The 19,336-nt window shown below is 38.8% G+C and overlaps 1 protein-coding gene across 1 annotated transcript in view; it reads right to left on the bottom strand.

The window, feature by feature from the left end:
* The window catches only part of sntg2 (syntrophin, gamma 2), a 90,074-nt gene that overhangs the window by 29,913 nt on the left and 40,825 nt on the right, over window positions 1-19,336 (bottom strand). Inside the window, exons 9-12 of the mRNA XM_047610307.1 lie at window positions 12,326-12,450; window positions 4,275-4,404; window positions 1,396-1,434; window positions 312-428 (exon numbers count right to left, since the gene is read on the bottom strand). Coding sequence (XP_047466263.1) covers window positions 312-428; window positions 1,396-1,434; window positions 4,275-4,404; window positions 12,326-12,450 — 411 coding nt within the window. The remainder of the gene's footprint in view (window positions 1-311; window positions 429-1,395; window positions 1,435-4,274; window positions 4,405-12,325; window positions 12,451-19,336) is intronic.

Genomic DNA, 19,336 nt, shown 5'->3' with positions numbered 1-19,336 from the left:
GCACAGTGAGGGACTATCACACATCAGTGAGCAGCAGCATGAAATCATCACACTACTTATGTACGAACACACATTCAAAAAAAAAAGTCCCTGAGCCATTGAGCTGAGTCCAGACAATGAATGAATCACCTGAACCTGATTTTTTTGGAGTGTGAGCCAAGGGGGAAAGAGAGATTTTCCTTTAGGTTTTCAACAAAACCATTTCAAATGAGCTTGATATCAAACCTTTTATTTCTTTTAAATGGGTTTCTAAAGAGCTGAATGACAAAAGACAAGCATTTTGACTGGGGAAAGGATGAAAGACTAATTACCGGGGGACTTCTGAAAATATAAAAATATGGCCCTCTCAGTGCCAGGAACTTGAATGCGGATGTTCGTCCGACGGCCCTGCCCTCGGGGCTTTCACATGCCCAGCCCATGTGAACAATCTGCAGAGATGGAGAGAAGAACAATTTCACTACTTGATTTAAAAACAGAATGGGAAAACGCACACGCAGCTCTATGTGAACTGCCCAAATAAATGAATTAAAGCAGGAATAGACTGCATTTAAAACCTCCTCACTAAAGTGGTGCTGCAGTCTCAACTGCACTGCAACAATTTACCTTTGATCTACACTAGATTGACTTGGGGTGTTTCTCTGCTCTCATCTGAGCTGAGGAAAAGCAGAGAGGCATCCCGAATAATACTGGGCTGCACTGATTCATCCACTACACTCACTAAATCATGATTTATGATGATTCAGCCTGTTGAAATCCATTGATTTCTACAGGCTGGTCTTGACTCTTTACTGGCAGTATCATCTCACTTGCTGTACCTCATACAGTGATGAAGATCTGTTCCAAAACGTTTCCAGATGGCTAATTGGTCTAAAGATGTATCTAACTGGCATACTGCCCCATAGATTTTGCACAGAGCTACTGTGCCAGCTAAAACAGCTGGCAATTGTATGCAGATGATGTCATTTTGTACACCACCGTAAAATCTCTTGAACACCAGAAATTAAGAGAGAACTAAAGAGGAATGTAGCATGATACAATAAACTAGTCTACTAACAACATTCAGAGGAAGGCCATGGAGAATATTGGCGTCCAACAAAATACTGTCAGCCATTACAAGCAGTCTCCAGTATTATATATAGCTTGGCTATTATATTATATAATAGCCAAGATCCAAATTGTTGTTGTCCGAGTAGTTACGCAGCACATGCTAAAACTGCGGCATTTTCTTCTCGATTTCGGCCTCTCCCGCTGTTTGCTGTTCCGCTTCTCTACAATCCCTTTCAACAGTACTGACAGAAGTGATTTAATGGGGCTACTGGGCTTGCGGCAATTAGGCATCAGTTTTCAAAAAGACATGTTGGGTTGGAACGTGGAGCTCAGCCTGTGGCAGCGTACCTGATCATCCGAAGAGCAGTATTTGTTGACGATTTTTATCTGTGGGAGAAACAGGAATAAAAGAGCAAGATGAGCAAGTACAAAGAGATATTTTACTATGGATTGTGTTAGATTTAATATTTGGCAATTAAGCAATGGACACTTATAGCACATGGACTCAACCTCAGATAAACCTTATTTATGCAGATCGATGTATATTCCATAAATCTGGAAAGGTTTAGGTCAACTAACTGTTAGAATACTATACAATTTACTATACAACAGACCGACTTCCCCGCTCACAGTTTTTTTTTTGTTGTGGAAAATTGCTCTGGAACCCTTCCATTGGAAACTAATTATGGTCCAGCAAAGACCTGCTAATACAGTTTATTGATGGACAGAGGATTAACAGCGACGTAGGCAAACACGTCAACTGAGAGCTGCGGAGTTAAATTTCTTTACAACAAAATGGCTCTGATTGGTTGTAGGACCATTTGTAGGACCAGTTTTCTTTCTTATCTGGTCTATATTCTGATAAGAATTCAGTTTGGCTACAACTTACGGCAAATGAACATGTATATTCATATGGATATGACATGAAACAACAATCCTATTATTAGCTGTGAAAAACCCATACCCCTTCACCTGGCAGTACATCGGGGAAAGTAGAGTATGTTCCACTATTGTTATCTCTTATTTATTTTTACCTACTGTCATAGTGTGTGGACTTTTTATAAATCACACTGAACACACAAAACTACTAAATGCATGTATAAAATATCAGTATATATACAATATACAGTATGTATTCATTATATTGTGATTCAGTCCCATGTCACATAAAATGATCAAATCACCTTGACAAACAGGAGTTACATTTTCATTATCCACCAGAGCATGATGATGGAGGTTGTTTAAAAATCACCTTGAGAAAATATAGTTTAAAATAAAGGTTACATGACACGCTGAGCCCGTTTCCATGTGTGCACCTTACTCCGGAGGGTTATCACCCAGCCTGAAAAATACTGCAAACCAGTGCAAAACATTTTCTTATTGAAAGCACACCTGGTGTGTCAGCATATCACGCTCAGCATGGTGCTTGCTATTGGCTCATTCCCTCTCAGCTATATTCAAAAGTTCATTGTCACCTGCAATCTGTGTATTACAACTAACAAGCTGTTACTGTTGAGTCCCTGCCTTTCCACATGGAAACTCATGAGGGACCCCGAGGGTGTCACGGAATCTATTTAAAGGTTGTAGGTCATCAAAACAAAAGTTCTGCTCTCTCCCAAAGCGGGCACACAATTACATCCTGATTGGCCATTTAGCAATCACACTCCACGTCCGTAATTAGGTGATGCAGGCATGAACTAATCACACTTTTTAAAAAAGGCAGCTGTGCAATCGACGAGCACAGGCAACACAGCACATCTGCACCCTCACCAAAAATGCTTTGCATCATCAGCGTGATAATCAAAGTGGAATAGGAGGAAATGAGAGAGAGAGAGAAGAGCACATGGCGAATGACTACTTAGCAGTCATTAATTAGGTATGAGAGAGCCTCTGATTTTTGTTAGCATAGGGGGAGATGTGCCACTGTGAGTCAATGAGTGCTTGTCACGGAGGGTCTATTAAAACCATGTTAATGTCTGTGAGAGGGAAAAATACATCCAACTGTGGGCAAAACATATTGCATTGCAAGTCTCAATGCTTTCGTTATTAAGTTGTTTTATTGACTGTCCTGACAGGGACAAAGTTTCCTTTTCCAGTCAATATATATACTTTTTTTTTTTGATAATTTAGCGATATGGTGTTTGTTATCATATTTGGCAAATGTGTGTATTTGTTTAGCAAATTATGATATTTCAAACTCAAATCCCATAATACTCACTGTGTAATTTCAATTGTTACGTTCTTACCATTAACAAAAGTGCACTCTTTAAAAAAGCCCTAAAAATAGCATTTGTTTTTTTTTTTTGGTACTATTTTTTGCATAAATTTTTTAATCCACTTCAGTACGAATCATAAAAACCAAAAGTTTGATTAATTTCTGACTTTTAACCCTTTGTATGCCAGTGATTGTGGTAGCATCAAAAGCCTCAAAAACAGGATGGCCAGATTAGAGTTTGCCAAACAACATTTAAAAATAGTTCTGGAACAACATCCTATGGACAGATGAGACAAAGGTCAACTTGTACCAAAGTGATGGGAAGTGGAGAGTATGAAGAGAAGGAAAGAACTGCTCATGATCCAAAAAATACCACGTTATTAGTGAAGCATGGTGGTGGTAGTATCATGAAGTGGGCGTCTATGACTGTCAATGGAGCTGGTACCCTTGTATTTATTGATGACTAACGAAAGCAGTGGGATGAATTTAAGCAATATTATCTGCTCATAATCAGCCCAATGCTTCAGAACTCATTGGACAGCACGTGTGTGTGTGTGTGTGTGTGTGTGTGTGTAATTGAGGGTTTTTCAACAATATCTTTTATCCCATTACTTGAAAGACAGAGTGAGTCAGAGTAAATGTGAAAAAAGTCAAAGTGCAGCGTGCAATTGCTTTTTTTAATTTTTTTTTATCTTACACTACAAAAAAATATGCTACTTTTAGGGCCTTATTCAACACTTTTTCGGATATTTTTAGGGCATTTTTGAAGAGGGCACTTTTGTCCCTTAATGGTAACAACGTAACCATTTTAAAATCGGGTATGGGGGTTAAGATTAGCTGATAATTCACTGGCAGAATTTCTTATGATCCTTCAATACATACATTTAAATTATTTTAAATAACCACGTAGATCCAACCGGCCTTCAAGTTCAAACTACAGGTTTTCTTTTCACCCTAATTTTAAGTAAGAAGAAAATTCAGGCAAGCCTTTAATGTCAAGAGATGGACTTACGTTCTCCTGTGTCAAGTCATTGATATTTGTAGATATTGCTTGGAGCCAGTCTGTGCTTTCTGCTGCAGTGCAAAATTGAAGAATATTGGTGCTGGCTCCATCCAAGGCAAAGACTTCAAAACAGTTGGACCTGGAGGAGCGCAGAGGTCAAAATTAGACAGAAACAGAGAAGAAGAGTCACGGTGATCTTGCACAGTGGATAGCTGGGGAAGTTTGCTTCTTCTTCAAGTCCTTAAGCTGCGAGGCTTGCATGGCTCTGTTACACAGTAGAGCATCCTCCAAGATGGGCAACTAAGTATGAAACAACAATGACAGTCATATTTGTATAGGTGTGTTTAAATCAAATTGCTCTGTAATATTAAAAAAATAAACACAACTCTGCTAAATGAAAGAAAACATTGGCACAAAACACAACAAACAATTCTTGGATATGATATACCCAAGTCATGTCAAGTATTTTGGCAGAATATGTGGAAATATTGTGTCAGGAGAAAATAAATAACTGTTCAAAATTCTGTTAGCAGCTTGTAAAAAAAAATCTATCATGCAGAGACGGTACAGGCCAATCCACTTCCAAGATGAATGGCTGACACTAGTGAGAGGAATATATGTTGTGGAGCAGCTGCCTCATAAGATTAGAATACAAGAGGAGCTATGTCCAGAGAAATGAGAAACATAGACTGTGTATGTACATCAACAACAGAATGAGGACTGAAATAAGGATATAGTAAGAAACTGTACAAACAAGGCAAACTAGATTGTTATTGTGGCAGAGCGTTGAGTTCTGCATTTCTATTTATTTATTCTGTAACAAATGACGTAGAAAGCTACATGAAAATATCGACACCAATCTCATGTCATGAAAATATGACTCTAGCCAGCAGGCTAGTTCAGCTTAGCAAGAAATACTGTAAACAGGGGGAAGGCACTAGCCTAATTCTGTTTAAAGTTTTACCAAATACAAATATTGGAACATCTGAAGCTTGTTAATAAATAAATAAATTCCAGTTCCTCATTTTCTAGGCCATTATGTGCCTGGCTACTTCTTAGCTAGGAGCAGTAGCTTCTTGCTGCTTCCCTGGACATAACCATGCTAGCAGTCTAACAGTTGATGTCCATGTTCCATTAGCCAAGCTAAGCTAACCATCCAAATGTCCTTTAGAAATGACAGAAGTATTCCTAAAATACTATTCTTATGATAAATACTCTATTAAAGGGTTGTACTGTCCTTGAGAGATTATTTTGTTGTTGTCACCTCTACTGGACACTTCCTCTGTTTTTGTTTCTAATTCATGGTGTCACAGGTAATAGCAATTTGACAGAAGCACGTGTAGTTTTACCCATAAACCCCTCATGATGCGATATGGGAAAGGAGCAACACAGAAGTACATTAACATGATGTGTATGTATTTGTTTAATAGAAGAGATGAATGTTGAGTGTTAAAGAAGAGGAAAGATAATTATTTGAAAAAAATAATTAAATATGAAATTAAATATGTCCCAGATTCCTAACTTGGATGTATGCACACCAGGGTGTCAATGAAGTGTTAAGAGCAATTACTGAAAATAAAATCACAACAATGTATTTAACTGCTAAGCTGTTGCTGATAAGCTGTTGCTCCTGACACAACCGACACGTTTGCTTTGCATTCTCCAAGGCTCCTGTTTACATGATGCCTCCTGTTGTTGGTAGACTTTTCATGTGTACGATCAACAAGTAACTCAACTGCAGAAAAGTACCTGACAAAGAACAGGTGGGCTGCTACTGTTGTGTACATCCAATAGACTGAGTTTATGCTAAAATGACAGAAATTCTCAAACTTAAAGTTTGCTAGCTCTCAGGAGAATAAATGATATACACAGTTTTGCTTCATCAAACAAACAATGAAAAACTATGTATAGTGAAAAAAATAAATAAAAACGATGAATGTAAAGAACATCCTGCATCCCGTAGAGTCCAATTAAATCACTGTAGTTTAGGTTGAAACAGAAAACCTTCCATTTAATTGACATGCTGTAACATATTTGGCTTAATTTGGGTCCTTTTAAAATAAAATCTGTCATTTCCTTTTGAGCGCCTTTAGGTTAAGTGCTTTGCTTTTCAAACACTATTAAATTTCTCTGTTGATGGGGCGCTGATGAGGCCATCTAAAAGGGATCACACTCATCAGCCAAGTGTGATTCTGTCTTGCATTTAATTTCACTTCCAGCTTCAGAGATGTTGACAGGAACGAACGTACAAAACGCAGGAAGAGTTGTGTTTGCGATGGCCGTTAATAATGATGCAGTTGGAGTGGAGAATTGGAAACATTAGGGAAATATTCTAAAGGCTGGAAAGAAGCAGCAGCAGGGAGACGTTGTGGAGGTACGTGACATGAAGGCTGATAAACGCGGAGAAACAACAGACAGCTTCCAAGGCAGGGTGTGGAGGGGGAAATCTTCTAAGACGACTCCTAAAGCAAACAGCTCTTCTGCACTCGAAGAAACAGGAGCTACTCGAAGGTTACATGTTACAAAGTCAGCATTCCTAACAAATCCTCTGGTGAGCATAACTTTCATACTGTATCTGCAATAGGCTTGTTAAAATCTTATGTTCCGCTGCCTGTGTACTCACCCAGTGACTCTCCTGGGGTGATTTTGACCGCTCTTAAATGCTGATTTTTGATTTAACAAGGGTACAAACTCTCCCTGTGTCGGCCTGGTAATTGGTTGTGCTTCAACCAAATTAGCTTCATAGCATGATTTGTATTAATATAAATCGTCACGAATGAATATCCAGAATTTCCGTGCCACCAAAATCTCTCATTTCTACTTGCCTTTCAGTGAGGCTGCAGACATAAAGAGAGTGACTGATGAAATGAGATTAGACACAGAACGTACAGGACACCAGTAAGATCCCATTCAATTAATGTAAAACCTCTGAGGCCATGCAGTAATGGAGGAAATGCAGAGAGAGAGAGAAAAAAAAGAGGATAAAAATGTAATGAATGAAGAGCTCCAAATGCAGAGATTAATCAAAGGAACGGACAGCTGGCGGATCAATGTCAGGAGAACACAACCCTGTCAGGAGGAGCTGCTAAAGCTCTTCCACCTTCAGTGAGCAGGACAGAAATCCTCAGTGAGAGATGGGATCTGGGGAGAGTGTGATTCTTTCATACATCTGCACCGTTCCCAAAGGCACAAATTATTGTGCCTTCCCTGCTGAACTAGGCAGTAATACATCCACCAAGACAAAGCATGGTCACATCACCCAGTCAACATGCAAGATACATGGGGAATCTACAGGGAGAAACACGTTTCCTTTTTTTTCTTTCAGTAGAATCGAGCCCTGTGTTCCAGTATTGCAAATGGCAAAAGAGCAGGGAAAATGTGCTTTTGCTAGTGATTAGCGAAGCAGGAAAAGGAGCAGGCTTCGGGTTATTTTAGCTTCCAGCATATTGGATGACAAACATGTCAGCTGCAATAAAACATAAGACACGGCCATTAAGATGGTCATAATATCACTTTCTATTTGAATTAAGGTTGATATTTTCATTAAATGAAACCCCAAGATTACGTCTTGTATTTTGCTGTGACAGATGTTTATTGTGTTTATGTTCTGTCATTATTTCTCAGTTTAGTTTCCTCTGCAGTGGTCCATCATTCCCATACTGCCTTTATGGGTACAGAGGTTCTCATGCAACTGATAGAAGCCTAACTCATTACTATCAATCTTTAGACTTTAGACTTAAACCATACATACGACTAGGTCAGGCCCTTATCATGGGGTAATGCCTCCACCAGCCAGCCACGTATCAACCAGCTGGAGGGCACAAAATTGACAGTGTCAAAAGGCAAAATGGTCGTTCAGACTCAAAAAGTTTCAAAATGATTCATATAAAATTCACGTCATATGTTGCTTGTTCCACTCCTGAATCACCCGAATCTCTGTATGATACACAAGGGATGAAATAAACCCAGACATCCCTAACTTTGTAACTGAGTCACTGCCCAATGGTAAGGGACATGAATCACTCAACCTCAATACTGGGGCCTATATATTTTCAGTTTCAATTTAGGAATGGAAGCTTTAATTTGAAAGACTGAACTGTCACGTTCACCAGTTTGATGTCAAATCTTGGGGCATGTCTTTTCACTAAACATGGGAGGCTTTCAGACCTCCAGCCATGACCTCGTATTCATGGGATTACTAGCTGTGTGTTTGTTTTGAAGGATTTTAATCCACTACTATAGACACAAATGATCACCAGTTCCTTGTTTTCTCAAAATCAATCCACTATTTAGCATAGGCAAATCTTTGGCTCATTTTTTTTTTCACCCACATACATTTTGAAACAGATTACAGTACAGAGGGGCATCATGTTATCTTATTCATCACAATAAGTAATTTGTGTAGCCAATGTTGCTAATTAAGTGAAACATGGGGTCTGAAGTTGAAGTTCAAACGAGTCCTTTGTAGAGCCTACTGGTTGCTGATTTTTTTTTTTTTTTTTGTCTGCATCTTGGACGCTGAGAGTATATACATCAAATGTTTCAGTCAACTGTGCAGATCATTAGTATAGCTTGTGTAGGAGGAATGTGGCCATCGACTGTGCGGTCTAATTTGCTGTACTGCATTTACATACTTCCTCAAGTCATACCTTTGATAGACTGTTTGAATCAGCTGCATTCAACTCCTTCTGGGCCCACTCATGGTATGTGTTAAGCAGCCACAATTTTGTTAGCATTTACTGCATAGTGTCATTTTTTGATCAACTGACAGCAGATCAGCGTTTTCCATTCCAGCAAGGGAAGAAAAAACCCTCGCGCTGTGCATTCAACGGCATGACACGTAATCAATGCAATTAATTTCGAGTGACTTCTTAATACTGCTTACAGTGCAACAAAATGAACCAACGGTCATGCTAGTTGTTTATCTGTCATGTTCTCCTTTTCATTTCTGAGTAGCCGCTTGACAGCTGCATCTGCATGCACTCAACCTGGGCTGAAACTTTGAGCATTACGTTTCTATATAACTGATGGATGATGCTTTATGCAAATAACTGCTTGCTTTTAGATGAGAAACCAAGCAACCCATTCATCTGAAAGGTTTCTCAGCTTTCAAAATGTATCCATTTTGACAACTTAAACAAAAGCCGGCGGATCCTTCACCGTCAGCCAGAGGAGCAGCTCTGACACCTCAGACTTTGAGGTAAAACGTCTGTAAAAGGAGGAAACAAGGTCTGCCCTCAGCTTCATCGCTGTCAGCTATACATATGGCCTCTCTCCTCTTTTACACAAGGGGATTTAAATTCAAGCTTCCAATTAAACTATTTAGCAGCTGAGAACCAGTTAAAACAGAGATTATTAGGACATCATCCAACACAAAAACATCCCAGTCTGCAGAGTTCATTAAACATTAAATGAGAACATGCAAGTCAACAACACTTTCCCATCATCCATAATGAAATGCTGGAACTTGGCGGTGAAAACACTGACCAGATAGAACAAACTTCGATACCCTGATTTCGAATGCTACATTTAGTCGGATCAGAGAACATACAAGCTTTCAAATCCAGTTCAGAAATCTCACAACTCTTATAATTACATTACCCTGAAGAACCACGATTGTGGTTCAGATACCGCAAGCAATCACACTGTGTACAATAACTGCTGGACTTGATAAGTTCTTTGGGTAGTGATTCCACCCAATCGAGCTGCAGTACTACAGAATTATACATGTAGCTGTTAAACTTTAAGTCAAACAAAGAAGATCTGGCAGTAGATGGATGTTGGTCATCATTCTGGACAGTGAAGCTTCAACATTCAAGAGAATAAGCAAAATACATTTTGAGTGAAGGGGGCTCCAGGTGAGCTTAGGTAATAGAAACAAAAATAAAAAACTGGGGTTTGAAATAACATCCTGAACTGAAAATATTCTTTCCTTACAGTTACATCACAGTTTTCTAAAAAATATATCAGAACCAATAAATCAGGCATAACATTCGGCTTTTGATGAATAAAACCAAAATAAATTGAGCACAGTTGTAAATTACTAATTGAGAAGCAAAGTTTGGAAAGAAAGAAAGTTTAAGGTTTGGGGAACACAGTTGCAAAAGTCTCACCACAGATTTTAATTGTACTAGACGAAGGAAACAAATCCTTACAAAAAAAAAGATGATCCAGCCAAGCAACACATACAGTAGGTACGACGGTATTCCTATGAGGTAATGTCAGAGTAACAGATGGTTATCCTCAGTCGACATCCACACCGATCTGATCGTTATTTGTGTACTCTAGACAGACTGACATCAGCTGTGTTTCATAGAGTAAACTCTGAACAGTATTGATGTGCTCACTGCCTCCAGGGCTCTGTATTGACCAAACTTTGCTATTTCTGATTCCGCTTCAGGTTATTAGGTTTAGTGGCACTAAGCTCCAAGTCTCCTCAACACAAAATTTCACTCCTACTTAGCAATCATTAAACTGTTGATTGGACTAAACTTTTGACAGAAGTAGTTTTGCAAGATGAAAAAAGACAAAAAGGATGAATGACTAAAAAAGAGTCTTATGTAAATATTGGCTAAAAGCAATGGACAGACAGCTGAATTAGTTAGCTATAACAGAAAACTAGATGGAATAGTAAGCTCAAGTTAAAAATGGATACGTAGCTGAAATGTTTAGTGAAAGGTAATGAATCAATGGATAAAGAGAACTATTAAACATAATAAACAGTTGTTATAGTTGCTTGAAAGCAATGAATGAATTGTTGAGAAAGTCAAAATTCATGGATAAAAAGATAATAGTTAGTTAAAACTAATGGAGAGATCAATTAGTTAGCTATAACATGGAAACTAGATGAAATAGGTAAAGCAGGTTAATGGGAATATAGTTTAAAATTTTAGCTAGAGGCAGTGGGTAAAGAGAAATACTAAGCTAAAACTAAAGAATAGATAAAATAAATGGATATAAAGGTGTGGAAGTGGTTAGCTAAAGGTAATAGACAAAAACTAAGTAGTTTGCAGATGCATACATAACTAAAAACAGTTATGTATGCATAATGGATAAATAGTTAAACTGTTCAGCTACAAATAGTGGATAAACAGAGATAGGAGTTGTAGGAGTTTTGAGAATAAACCGTCTCGCTGAACTGTGGACTGACTACCACCTTTCAGCTGAAGGACATTCAGGAATATGGCAATTTAAAGCATGTCCTTATCACTGGCAGCTGCCTTGGGCTTGAAATTAGTTAACACCCAATGCACTGGCCAAAAAGTTTATTAACAATTTTAATTTACTGTGTAGACTTCAGTTTATCGTTTTTTTTCTGTCGCCCTGGACCACAGCATAATGGAAAGGTTTGATAAGGAAAGCTGGTGAAGGTGAATCACTTACAATTAGAATACAAGACATTAGATGTGTCATTAAGATTAAGCTCCCATTTGTAAAAAGGTTATCTCATGGATACTTAAGAGTATATGCACAAGCATTTAAACCCTGGGTAGTTTAACTTTAAGTACTGGTATATATAATCCTGTTCAGAAGAAGCTGCTCTAAGCTCATTTGCTGATGGAAATCTTTGAAGCATGTACCTTATATGGACATCTATGAACCTGTGGTTAATGGCATAAACTCAGGACTTCTCTTGTACCATTCAATGCATGAGTGGCATTTACTTCATTTTGTCTAACTAGACAATAATGTTGGATTTGTAGCTAAATGATGTGAACATTTCACCTCTTTGTCCTATCGATTGTCAAGATGAGCGATGCTAAATGAAAAAGCTTCTGAAGAACCTTGCGAGAGAAACTACAGTTCACCTGAGAATCAATACAAAAATGGCAGGCATAATAATCAAAAAGCATTTACAAGTTTGACCGGTGTTCTCACAGCTCGCACCTTCAGAGCCACAGCCTCGTAGCTGAGGTGACCTTTTAAGCCGTTTATGCCTGTGCATAGATATTGGCATTAACATCCTGCTGCTTAAATCAAAAGTGCTTGCTAAGCCAACAACTGTGTTTAGTGAACTGTGCACCTCAGAGGTGAATTATATCATGCTGGATTACCCTTACCTTAATTTATCTGTGCCAGCTTTGTATCTGGAGACTCTGGCCATCAACAAGGGCAGGCAGACGGCATCCAGCCAGCGCTTCTCATACTTTGGTTCATTAGCTGAGGGCGAAGGGGGTGATGGAGCCTGCGTGGAATACATGAACATTGCAATGAGTTTCCTCCGCCATGTCTTTTTGATTACTGAAGATGTGGCCTGGATGCTGCACTTGCACTACATGCACATGCATAGAAATCCAGTCTCACGCTGGGTTTATACTGTACATAAGCTTCAAAATAATGTACTACAGTACTAGTACTACTAAAATGTTTCATGTAACCATTTCCATCAAAACAGACTGGCTGGATCTTGACAGATCAGATAACATTTTTAAATCGGATTGAGTGCAGCGGCTCACCTTTTATCATCCATTTAACACAAATGAATTAGGGCCTAACGCCAAAGTAAATGCTTTGAACCAATCATTCAACATTATTATAACATTATTATATTATAAATGGGAATGGAAATAAATACTTTCAGCGCATGTTCACCTCACTTGGAGTAAACCTTAGCGATAATTTCCGGAAACATAGTCATATCAAAATATTAAGATATTCAAATGTGAAAAGATGAATAATGTGAGAATTGATCTGTGCAGCCATGTTGGAAATATGGGTCCATCTTCTTTAATATTCTTTTTTAATATAACAGATTTGACGCCCCATGGTGGGAATCTATAAACTCCACAGCTGAACCGTTTTAGCATAATATCTAATTGTATTGATGTAAGAGATGCTTGCTAGAATATCTTCAATCACAGACCAAACTGTACTGCATTTAAACCCTGGAGTGAGAGGAAGAGTACAATTTACCCCCAAAACGTATTCTGTTCAGCACAGTGAACACTTTAAAGTATTACTGTAGTATCTCTTCCAGCAGAGCGAATGGGCTTGAGAGGCCCCCGACAGACGTTATAGATTAACCGACTTTTGAGGTCTAGAGGACAGAATTACACGATTCTCTCTGGGAAAAGAAAAATAACTAGTGCTGCAGGAAACCCTATGAAACAGAACAAGAATCAATACATTTTATATAAACCGACGTACATCTTATTTACTATCACCAAAAAAGTGGATGCAGCATTGAGTCATACTGAAAGTGGAAGTCCACTGACGGAACAACCTGCTTTGTCCATAATTTATAAATCGAGCACACAAGCTCCATTTTTTTGTTTTGTTTTGTTTTCACTTCAAACCGAGCTGTGGCTCGAGTGTGGTGGTTATTTGGTACGTCATATTCCATTTAGTGCTGAAGCAGTCCATTGATTAACCAGTTTGACAGAAAGACCGATGCTCTTATTGCAGCATTAACTATGCACTCAACACATTTTGGCTTGGCTGCTAAAAGGGAAAGGAGTGCTTAAGTGTTTCTTAAATGTGTTTTTTCTCAATCTGCAGACACAAGACAGTCTGTTTCAGTGGCAGTCCAAGTCCCTCAAGTCAAATACTAGAATTTCATTTCTAGTTTTTATTGTCTGAATAGTGGTACCACTAATGTTGTTTATGGTATTTAATTACTTTTACTTCACCTCCTTCAAGGCATTACATTGATGACATATATACATATAGTACTGTATACGATGTGACCTTGTGTGTTCTGATTTCAGTTTTTTCAACACTGAAATCATAACCATTACCCATTTCAAAAAACATGTCATATTGGCAATGCACAAACAAGACAAAACCTTTTGACAATTTTCTGTTGATGTCCCTCCAAAACGGTTTATCTGTAAGACATCCGAAAGGTGTCCTTTGGTATCTGGCACCAAGATGGAAGCAGCAGAAGGAATTTGCTTGTGACTCATCTGTTTAAAAAGTCTCAGTGCAGCTGTTTTGTTCTGCGGTGTACAGGGCTTTGCAGAAGAATTCGCCCTGCTTGGCATCTGGTTACATTACAACCAGTATGAAAAATAAATAAATCAAAAAATAAGTCTGCGACAAAGTTGTTGAGAAATACAAGTCAGGGTTGGGTTATAAAACAATATCAAAACTTTTGATGATCCTGGAGCATCATAAAATCCACCATCATCAATAGAAAGAACATGGTACCACAGCAGTCCGGTCAAGAGAGGGTTACAGTCCAAAATTCACTGACAATGCAAGGATGACACTAATAAGAGAGGAAGTCTGGAGAACAAAGGTGCTGCAGAGGTCCATAGCAGAGGCCGAAGTATCTGTTCATAGGACCACAATAAGCCATACACTCTGTGGAGCTGTGCTATATGGAAGAGTAGCCAGACAAAAAAACAAAAAAACAAGACACAACTTAAAAATAAAAATAGGAAAGAACATTTTGTGTGTTTGCCAGAATGCACGGTGGAGACTCAACAAATGTATGGAGGAAGGTGCTCTGTTCAGAAGAAACTGACCAGGGAAAACACTATGTCTACTGCAAACCCAAGGATGTGAGGATGTTTTTCAGCAACAGGGACTGGGGAAAGATGGATGAAGCTAAACAGAAGGATATTCTTGAGCAAAACCTTTTTCAGTGCGCCGGAGATTTGAGACTGGGACGGAGGTTCACCTTCCAGTAGGACAATGACCCTAAGAATACTGCTAACCCAACGCTCGTTTGCTTTAAAGGGAAACAGTTAAACAGATCTCAAACCAACTGAGAATCTGTGGTCAGACTTGAAGGTTGCTGTTCACCAGCCGAATCCAACATAAGGAAGCTGGAGCAGCTTTGCCTTGAGGAAAATCCCAATGGCTCATAGAGGCTCATCCAAACTGACCTGCAGCTATAAGTGCTGAGAAAGGTTTGCTACGTATCGACTTCAACCATGTGAACAGCTACGGGCATTAAAGTCTTCTGTTATTTTGTTGCTTGCTTCACAATAAAAAATAAAATTTCACATGTTTTCAGTTGTAGTCATGTTCTGTAAATGAAACCCTCAAACAATCCATTTTAATTTTAGGTTGTGAGGCAAGGGGCCGAATACTTTTTGGAAGCCACTGTGACGGCACCGTCCAAATTGGCCAAATCATACCAAAAGGCAAAACTAACCACTTCAACTGCATTCAACTGCACTTCACAAGGCAGGGTTAAAACAAAAAAGAAATACTTGCAGACTTCCGTTTCTGTATATAGATTGAAACTGAACACCTCAGTAGATTAAGACTGTTGAAATGTTGAGCCCTTGCAATTGTGATGGGCACAGACGGTTTCTCTTTTTATAGACAAAGCCATTACTAAAAAAAACAACGTAAGAAGAGACTCAAGGAGCAGTTAAAGCCCAAATTCATTTTGGCTCTGAGCTGACAGAACAATCAAACAATCCACCGGGCTGCAAGTCTGGCAATATCTACTTTTTGATATCAAAGATGGAGTAGGAATATATTTAGCCGTTTTACTTTCCTTTAGCTCCTTATTAACTGTTAACAGAGAAACAGCTAGGCTTCAGATTACACAGCAGTTTGAATACAAATATCTCTAAAGTAATGTTTAATACAGAGAAAGTTATGTACATTCAAAACAAGATTTAATTCCAACATTACAGATAATGGATAATAGATAATATGCAGTTTACTTCCCACTGGACACCCCAATTGAATAAAATCAACAGAAACTGTCCTGTTGATGTTAATAGCGGACAGGTAGTAAGTTCAAATATAATTGTTGAAAACAGTGTGTCTGCAGTATATTTGAGTTTGACAAACACGAAGGTGCATTCAGAGGTAGTAATGAGCCTTGGAAAATTAAGTGCTTAATAAAGATGCCTGGTTTAGAGCAATAAAGATATTAATGTGGCATGGAAACGGCTTTTGTTTGTGAAAACTGTGGGTTATGGGTACCTGCTGATGGTGGCATTATAGGCGGTAGCACAAGAGACTTCAGATTAGTTCATAATGCTCTTCAGAGCAATTCAATATCAGCATAATGGTCAATTATTCCTTTCCTACATTAGAATCTGCTAAGAAGAGGAATGCGTGGGAAATAGGTGCAACAGCTCAGCCTCTAGGTGCAACGTCTCAGTTTGTGCAACATCAAAGATTGTAGTTCTTTTATTTTATAGTTTTGACTCCTTATATCACTCATCTGAAATTATGGCTCTATACCATTCTCAACACATATGTTGATATGTTGTGAAATCTTGAATCCTCTGTCAAGTTTAAATCATTAACTTTGTCTGCACCCTGAAATTCTATTACACTATCTCATCCAGAGTATTCGAATGAAGAGTAAAAGAGGTCTGCAGTGTTGTTCTGGAAAATGGACTGCAGCATCTATTAACCAGTCAAGCATTAAACTGGAATTGGTGCCAGGTGCTGGCAGGAATAGCTCTTTGTAAGTTAAATCTTAGCAAATGCTTGTTTTAAATCTAACCTAGGTGAAAGTTTTATGCATATCTAAATTAGCACCTGATGAAAGTTATTAATAAATATTTACACTTTGTAACTGTCAGGTGTAACCGGGCCTCTTTAGCTAAATGAACCAAATGGCAAAGCCACAGATGTCAGATGTTTAGTCACAGGCCTGGGCCTGTTAACCCAAAATAAGGGCCCAATGCCACATATGTTGCCTAGTAACCACTTTACAAGTCTTTAGCCACGAGAAGTAGCCAGCGCAGACCAATCCCAGCATAGATCATATCCCACCTTTCTATAGAGAGTATAAAGTATAAAGAGCTTGATGAAACAAATGGAGTATTAACACTGGAGCTGTGGGAATGAGCCTGTCACTTTCAAGACTACTAAATCAAGTGGCGTATCTTGGCCTGTGGCTCACAAAGTACAAAAGGCAGATTAAATACTATAGACGATGTGTCTCAAAAAGGATTAAGAACTATTCCTGAATTCTTGAGTGTAAGACTTTGAGAAATTTTTCAGCCAACATATCTATGTCTGGCTTGACCAAGCGACATTCAGACTTTCCCATATTCTGACAGAATTCTAAAATGCAGCTTTCAGTCTCCCATCTTAAGGTAAACGGAATCACTGTGTCCTAAGGGCAAAATTATGTTGTATTTTAAAAGCAGAACACAGAACAACAGTTGTCCTAGTAGAGATCCATGTGGCACACCATGTTTAAGAGTACACAGTATTATTGCACACAATGCTCTGTGTTCTCAAGACGCTCCAGGACGGCATCACGGTTCACAGAAAAATCAGAATCCATGGTGCAAAACTGCTTTGGATTTGAATTTCAAGTGACTCTACTGAGTATAACCATCTTCTTAAGGAGTTTGAGTTTAAGAGGGGATTTGTTCAGTTTGCAAGTAGAGCTGAATTTGAAGGATGAAGTTAGGCCCTTTAAGTAGATGCAGTAACTGCCAAGAAGCTTTCTTAGCAACTGCTGTTTGGGGGCTGCCACAACAGCATCAAGAATAGTTTTCTAAAATTGTTGACAATTTTAGAAAAGTATTAATCAATAATTTCAGGCCAGGTAACACACACAAAAAAGTTCTCTGAGCTGTCCTATGTTCTTCCTTCAACTAGTATTGGTATACAAGACTGAATTGTGGCATTGTGGCCAAAAAACACGAGATTGTGACATTTCCAAAATGGCCCTTAAACTGCTCAAAATACAAAGACTTAATAAAGTCCCCTCTGAGATTGACGCACTGCATCAAAATGCATTCAATCTAAAGGTCCTGCGACACAGTATGTTGACAAAAGCTTTGATGGCAGAAAGTGCACCACATTGAAATGCAAATCACACCTCACTTAATGAAGAGCAGATGCATTACACATTATCTAATGAGTTACAAGCTCAGGGATCAGATGAGTGAAGCTGAGTGAACATCAAACAGTGAACCATTCCTGGAGCTAAAGATTATCCGTCAGCACAAAATCCCAAAACTCCTCAAAACAATCTGGCATCGCTTCTTTATCATCATGCAGACAGTACAGGAAAGTGTGTGCTCATAACACAGGAACCAAATCATATGCCTTGCTCCAGGTTCACAATGGCTGAACATATTACCAGAGCATTAAAATAGCCTCGGGGTGAACTGTAGTGGAGAGTGAACAGCAGAGGAAAAAGTGCCTACCTTTGCAAAGAAGTGAGTCCCACATCAGTGCTGAACTACAACATGTCGCATGCAGACCTCTGTCAACTCCTCCCTGGTAATTACTACATTTCTAAAGAAATTATCATCCTTTGCTCCAATTATGTCAACCCAGAACAAAATGTTTTAGTTAACTCTCAAGTGGTGCTCTACAGGGAGTAGGTGAGGTGGCAGGAAATGGAAAACTATCAGGCTGTCAGAGTGGATTACACTGACAAAGTACCTTCCTGTATTGCAGAGCTGGAAAGCAGGAGCTAAAGCCACAGAGCTCTTCTTGACATTAGACAGCCACTCCTTCACGGATTCTGCTGTTTTCAGAGGTGACATGGACCAAGAATAATTATTAGAAAGCAGGCAAGTGAATCACAGGGGTTAATGGTCCAGGGAAAACCCCGTTCGTCATTTCAAAGTCAAGGGAGCCTACTGAAGACGAAGCTCTGTGAATTCTAATTCCCTCCACAAGAGAGACGTTTCTAAATTACATGAGAGCTACGCCAGTACATTGGCATAGCTTTGCCAGATTTAGCCAGATTTTAATGTCAGCACGCAAATATTCGTCCAATACTACATGTAATGAAATGCAGAGGACAAATCATTAAAGATCCATAGAGGAACTTTGATGTTTGCACCAAATTTCGTGGTATTTCACTAAAAAACAGAAATGTCATCTCAATGGTGACTCTAGGAGGAGAACCTTATATTGCTTGGATTTATCACAGCAATAAATGCCAGGTCCACATTTTATTAAGTGTTGTGGCGTATTTTTCAGCGAGTAAGAGCCAAGTTGTACTACATAAAAAACTCATCAGGAGTCGTCCTCTTTCTGTTAAATGTGATGCCAATCAGTCCGGCAGCCAAGAAATTTGACAAAAATGTAGCAGTGGATATTATTATCATCATTGTAAAGGGGGCTTTGCTTAACAGTTGTGGGTGAACTAAAAGTCTGAAGAGACACTTGAAATG

Source organism: Mugil cephalus, chromosome 17 (assembly GCF_022458985.1).
Source record: "Mugil cephalus isolate CIBA_MC_2020 chromosome 17, CIBA_Mcephalus_1.1, whole genome shotgun sequence".
NCBI classification, from domain to species: domain Eukaryota; kingdom Metazoa; phylum Chordata; class Actinopteri; order Mugiliformes; family Mugilidae; genus Mugil; species Mugil cephalus.
Note: the sequence above shows the minus strand (reverse complement) of the source record. Positions and strands in the feature narration are given on the sequence as shown.